The sequence below is a fragment of the Protobothrops mucrosquamatus genome, unplaced genomic scaffold (genome assembly GCF_001527695.2).
Source record: "Protobothrops mucrosquamatus isolate PMUCROS unplaced genomic scaffold, P.Mucros_1.0 scaffold15083, whole genome shotgun sequence".
NCBI classification, from domain to species: Eukaryota; Metazoa; Chordata; class Lepidosauria; order Squamata; family Viperidae; genus Protobothrops; species Protobothrops mucrosquamatus.
The window spans coordinates 157-5884 of NW_015400851.1; the positions used below are offsets into that span (position 1 = coordinate 157).

Sequence of the window (5728 nt, forward strand, 5' to 3'; positions counted from 1 at the left end):
ATTTCACAGCGACTGTTTGGAAACAAATGGGTTAGGAAAACCCCGGCTCCAGGCAGCGATAGGAAAACGAACAAAGGTAGTCAGCATTCTGCAGTAACAGCTCGCCCCGCAAGGGCAACTCCCCACAATATCTATACTTTGCACAAGTAACAATAATCAAAGTTTGGATGGCCGCAAGTCTCCAAAGCAGTAACGACCAGCCTCTCCTTCTCTTCTGTTGTCGCTCGCAGTCTCAGGTCTCATCGGTATCAAAACCACTCCCCACTTTCCTTTATTGTTAAAATCTGAATTTAGCAACCCCAGCAACTTTCTCTCTCCTCACTCTCTCTCTCTTGCCTCCGTTCGGGATATCCCCCCTGTGAAAGAAAGCAGTAAAATTCCACTTTCTCATTCTCTCTCACTCTCTCCTTCCCTCTCCGTCACAGAAAGGGATCAGCTAAAACCTCAAATCCCTCTTTGACTTCACCTGGTCTCCCTCTGACAACAACAACAGCAACCTCCCCCATCCCCTTCCTTTCCTCCTCTTTCTTTCCTTCTGCCTGATCCACGCCCGCTGCGCCCAAAACCGTCAGCAGCTGTCCGAGCTTCCCTCTCCCCAGGCAGGGTCCTGCAAAGCCTTTCAGCCAGCCCCGCTACAATGTCAACATCTATATTCACTTGAAATTATGACTATTTTTCCTCATTTGGGAGGATCATTTTCAATTTGCTAAATATGTGGGTTTCCCCCCATCTGATCTACCATTTTTATAGACTATTGTTCTCCTTATCTTAAATAAATATAATAATACCTGTGTGATGCCAACATACTTTTTTGTTTCTCAGTATAATGGGATGTGTATGCAAGGACCTACTGGTTTTCCTGGAAGGGATGGAAACCCTGGAATCAACGGAATCCCTGGAACTCCAGGTATCCCTGGCAGAGATGGGCTTAAAGGAGAAAAAGGAGAATGTATGCAAGAAAGCTTTGAGGAATCTTGGACACCTAACTATAAGCAATGTTCGTGGAGTGCCTTGAACTATGGCATAGACCTTGGAAAAATTGCAGTAAGTAAGCACAACTATAGCACAATATGTAGGCAACCAAGATATGGTGAGGAATCTGTTCCATATTGCTTTTGCTTGACCAATCATCTGTTCACTTCTAGGGGCTATGTAGTATCCCATTTTGGCAAAGGTAGATAGCCTGCAGCCATGTGTGTTCCAGATCATCTTTGGAGTTGGCAGAAACACTATGTTTGTCCTGTTTTTTAGGTTTTAGCAATGGAGAAAGTCAAAATGGATGTTTGATGTTTCAACTGTAAAACTGAAGCTTGTCCCTTTTTATAAATGGATCTTTGATTATAGAGTTACAGCCATCATTTTGACCCCCTGTGGATGCCTTGGTGTGCCTTAAGCATTGCAAAAACTCCAGGCTCTCACTTCACTCTTTGAAACCCTCAAATTGTAGAATTTTTACTATTTGGGGAATGCTTTAAGAGGGATACGATGGTATTTGCAGGGCTTCAGTTTTTTCCCATTTAAACCATTTTACTATGCCCTGGCTGGCACCCAATGTTTGGCCTAGTCCTGCTTGACATCTTGACATCATTGAGGTCTGAGTAAGCCTAAGGTAGATCCTCAAATTGAATTTAGTATTGGTGTAAAACCAGTAATTCAGGGATTTAAATACAGTATTTTATAGCTTTAGGATTTAGATAGGAAACACTTCAACATGATTACAATCAAGTTGTCTGCCTAACCCTATATGGAAATGTGGGGGAAGTAACCATTTTAATGAGTTAATAGCAGATGGGCTTTTAATACTTTTATTCAAAATAGTCAGTTTTTGCCGCTTCAGAATTACTGATTAATGCATGAAAGCCATTCAATAGAAAGACATTTAAAATAAAACAGTATCTGTGATTACAGACCCTTAACCTTGAACCAGAGCTTAGTAACTGAATGTGTATTTTGCATTAAAAACTTTAAGGCATTTCCAGAGAGGGTTTGAAAAAGATTCCTGATTGAAACTAAAAACTAAAAAGATTTTCTACTAGACATTTTGATCTAAATGGACCTGTTGACTGGAAGTGCACATTAGGGCACAATGTGGCTTGTTTGGTTTTGGCCTAGTCTGTGATCCCATCACTGAAGTTTGTAAACTTGGCTTAGGTGTGAACTTAGCCAACAAATTCATCAAATTTGTTCATCAAATGATTACCCATACTGTGACAATCCTTGATCCACATATCACAAAGAAGCTTCCTCAGTCAGAAAACCTATTGTATGAAATGATGCTTTGCCTGTTTAACTTTGGATAAATTGTTTTAGTTTTTTTAAAAAAAAGAATATCGTTAAGTACAAATACTGCTCAATTGGAAGAATTTGTTCGTCATTATGATCTGGCATTTCCCCCCCTATCACTTTATATCTGAGTTTTATGAAACTGAATAGCTCGAGCATATCTTGGAGTTATCCCTATTGCAGAACAGCAATTGGTTAGGATAGTTGTGTTTTCTACAAAATTTCATTTATTCTTTTCTCACAGGAATGTACATTCACCAAGATGCGCACCAACAGTGCTTTAAGAGTTCTTTTCAGTGGATCACTTCGACTTAAATGTAGAAATGCCTGTTGTCAACGCTGGTATTTTACTTTTAATGGGGCTGAGTGCTCTGGACCACTTCCTATTGAAGCTATAGTTTATTTAGATCAAGGAAGCCCAGAATTAAATTCTACTATTAATATACATCGCACATCTTCAGGTATGTACTGGGGTCATATCATATCCTTAGCAAATAAAATTCTTGTGACAAATCAGTGGATTGGTATAGCTCAATATTCTTTTCAGATGCTAAATAGTTGGGGGAGTTTAAATTTAGAGTTCTTCCCAGGATTAAAGTATTTAACTCAAGTGCTATGAAGCAGATAAAATGCTAACCATGTCTGAGTTTTGAATTGTCACAAAACACTGGACCACAAACTAGCCAAACATATTTTGACCTGGGGTTTCACAGAAACTGAATCCAACTTGTTAAGTTATGGTACACGGTATACCATGTAAATCCAGAAAATTGAGAGTACATGATTAATTTTAGATAAAAGTCATGCAAAGAGAATAATAATCTATCTTCTGCAGTGATATTTCAATAGCAAGAAACCCCAACTAAGAAAAACAACATCCAAGAGAGCAACATCCAAGAGAAATGATAAACAATTAAATAAAAATCCATTTATTTATTTTTTATTAAAAAGGCAATGAGTTTTATATATTAATGATTGTTCACTTTCCTAAAAAAAAACAACCTCAGTAAACAAGTGCAATTTCTCTCCCAATCATATTAAATCTTATATATACTTTAGGATAACATGCAAAATATATTTTAAAAGGATAACGTGTATGGAACCTGAGATGGAAGGATGAGGGATATTGAAGAGGAATTTTTTTTCCTTGTTGGGCAAGAAAGTTTCTCCTATGGTCCAAAGGAACATTGGAAAGCAACAGAAAAGCTGTGACATCAGGTCCCACCACTCCCCTTTGGAGGGCAAGGGAGGTGGGTTAGACATTGCTTCTTCCCTTCGTATCTTTGCCAGCCAAATACTGTAATTGTTGATTGCCTCTACATGTGCTGAATACCATTTTCCGTTGTTAAGTGTTTTAAGTTTGCAATGGATAATGGGTAAAATCAATGTATTTTACATTTTAAACAGTGGAAGGATTATGTGAAGGAATCAATGCTGGATTGGTGGATGTTGCCGTTTGGGTTGGGACTTGCTCAGATTACCCAAGAGGAGATGCATCAACGGGGTGGAACTCGGTGTCTCGCATAATTATAGAGGAACTGCCAAAATAGAGCTTTCAGTCTCTTCTTGCTATCCCCAAAACAACATTCAGGACTGTATGCAATCTCTTATTGGTTTGTTTTTGTACGTTGAAAAAAAAATTGGATTATAGTGCACAAACCTATTTATAGAAATAAGGTAAAAATCTCTCTTGAGCCACATTTGATTTCAAATGATTTAACAGACATGTCTGTGTAGTTTTTGCCAGTTACACAGAAGTAATTTCCTTCCAGGATGTTTTTGGATTTCTTGGGAATTCATGGTCTGCGTTTAACCAAGCCTGGACCTGCTTAATTCCTGAATCCACAGGAGTCAGCCTGGTGCTGGCCTCTGCAGAGGTCTTACAGTAGACAATTGATGTTCCATTTTTTATTCTATGTATCCTTAGCATTTTTCTACAGAATTTTGGAAAATAGATCCTAAGGGAACAATCTATATTAATGATTACTTTTCTATCAATTCTATATATCCTTGCATTTGTTCAAAAAGAAAATCTACATAACCAATGTTAATTTTATATTAAAAATAATAATAAAAAGCAACTTTTTATTCAAGTGTTTCTTCTCCATTCCCTGAAAGTATGGTTTGTTTTATAAGCTTTAAATTCCTATTGAAAAGAAAAAAAAATATTTTCTTGTGATGTATGAAACAATAAATTACCTGAAAAAAATAATTTGGCGTAAATTATTGCAATTGTAATACAGTAATTTAGCAAACCCGTATTTTTATTATCTAGTGTATAGCTGTCACCTTGATGTATTACATATGCATAGAAGCTATGCCAGGCATGATGGACGATATATGCATTTTTTTTTATTTAAATAAAAATGTAAGAGCAAGTCAATGTATGAAGGTGAGTCATTATATAAAAGCTTAAAGATAAAAGTTAGTGAAATGTATAAATGAACATGATTTTTAAATCTATGTACACCATATTCACGTACAATTCAACCTACTGCAAATATGAACAAAAGGTTAATATATAAAGTAATTTTTCTTGGGAATTTTTGATTTCAAATACGTTAGCCTTAGCTGTTTGCTGGCAGAGCTTAGAGACATTAGTACCCTATTTGTATGCTTGGGTATCAGTAAGACATACTTCCAAAATTAGATGAATCCACATGTAAAATTTTTATGTTTATAATTCTTTTGCAATTTTGTTGAGTTTTATTGTTTTAAAAAACGTTTAACTTAAACAAATTTTAAAAGTTAAGTCAGCATATCCTTTAACTTAGAAAAGGTATAGTATTTCTGTAATATATAACTTATGTTTTTTTATCATTTTATTAGATCGCAAACAAAAAAAACCTTAACCATTTATGTCTTAGTAGTTTAAATGTGAAATTCAGATTTTGTTTTTTTTGAAAATCTTACTATAACCTGCTCAGGTTTTCCACAATTTCAAGAGAATACTGATCATACCAAAGAGGAGGGAAAATAGTGTAATTGCCAATTTTGTACTTATCTTCCATATGCATTTAAAAAGTTTGTAATGGTTTTAAACATTTACACTATTTACAATAAGTGAGACTTTCTAATCCAAGCCATACTACTAAATACTATGACAACAATCCAGTGCTGACTAAAACATGCCTAATCTCCCTAGCTTGCTATTTGAGTAGTGAAAATGTTTGTTCTGGTTATTCTTTTGTTAAAGCAAGTAGAAAAGATTTTATATGTGAACACTTTGGTTTTTTTCAAATATTAAAAAAATCTGTTTCCATACTTTTATTATTATGGTGCTACTTTAAGTAACATAGACCCACAGATAGATTGCAAATATTTTGTCAAATATACGAGAAATTCTATAATCCTAGGCAAACTTAAAAACTCTTTGTGAGTAAACACAAATACAATGCCAATGTGGTTAGAACATGCAGCAATTGCTAATATTCCTTGCCCTGCC

At 35.6% G+C, this 5728-nt stretch overlaps 2 protein-coding genes across 2 annotated transcripts in view; one reads left to right on the forward strand and one right to left on the reverse strand.

Annotated features, from left to right (window-relative positions):
- Window positions 1-822: 822 nt before the first annotated feature.
- On the forward strand, window positions 823-4622 carry CTHRC1 (collagen triple helix repeat containing 1; the record flags this gene model as incomplete). Its single annotated transcript, XM_015830810.1, has 3 exons — window positions 823-1044; window positions 2528-2744; window positions 3691-4622. Coding segments are annotated over 3 exons (582 nt in total), but the record flags the coding sequence as incomplete, so codon positions are not given.
- The window catches only part of LOC107301611 (mitochondrial folate transporter/carrier-like), a 9259-nt gene continuing 7903 nt past the window's right edge, over window positions 4373-5728 (reverse strand). Inside the window, exon 5 of the mRNA XM_015830811.1 lies at window positions 4373-4429. Within this exon, the coding sequence (XP_015686297.1) occupies window positions 4373-4429 (57 nt within the window). The remainder of the gene's footprint in view (window positions 4430-5728) is intronic.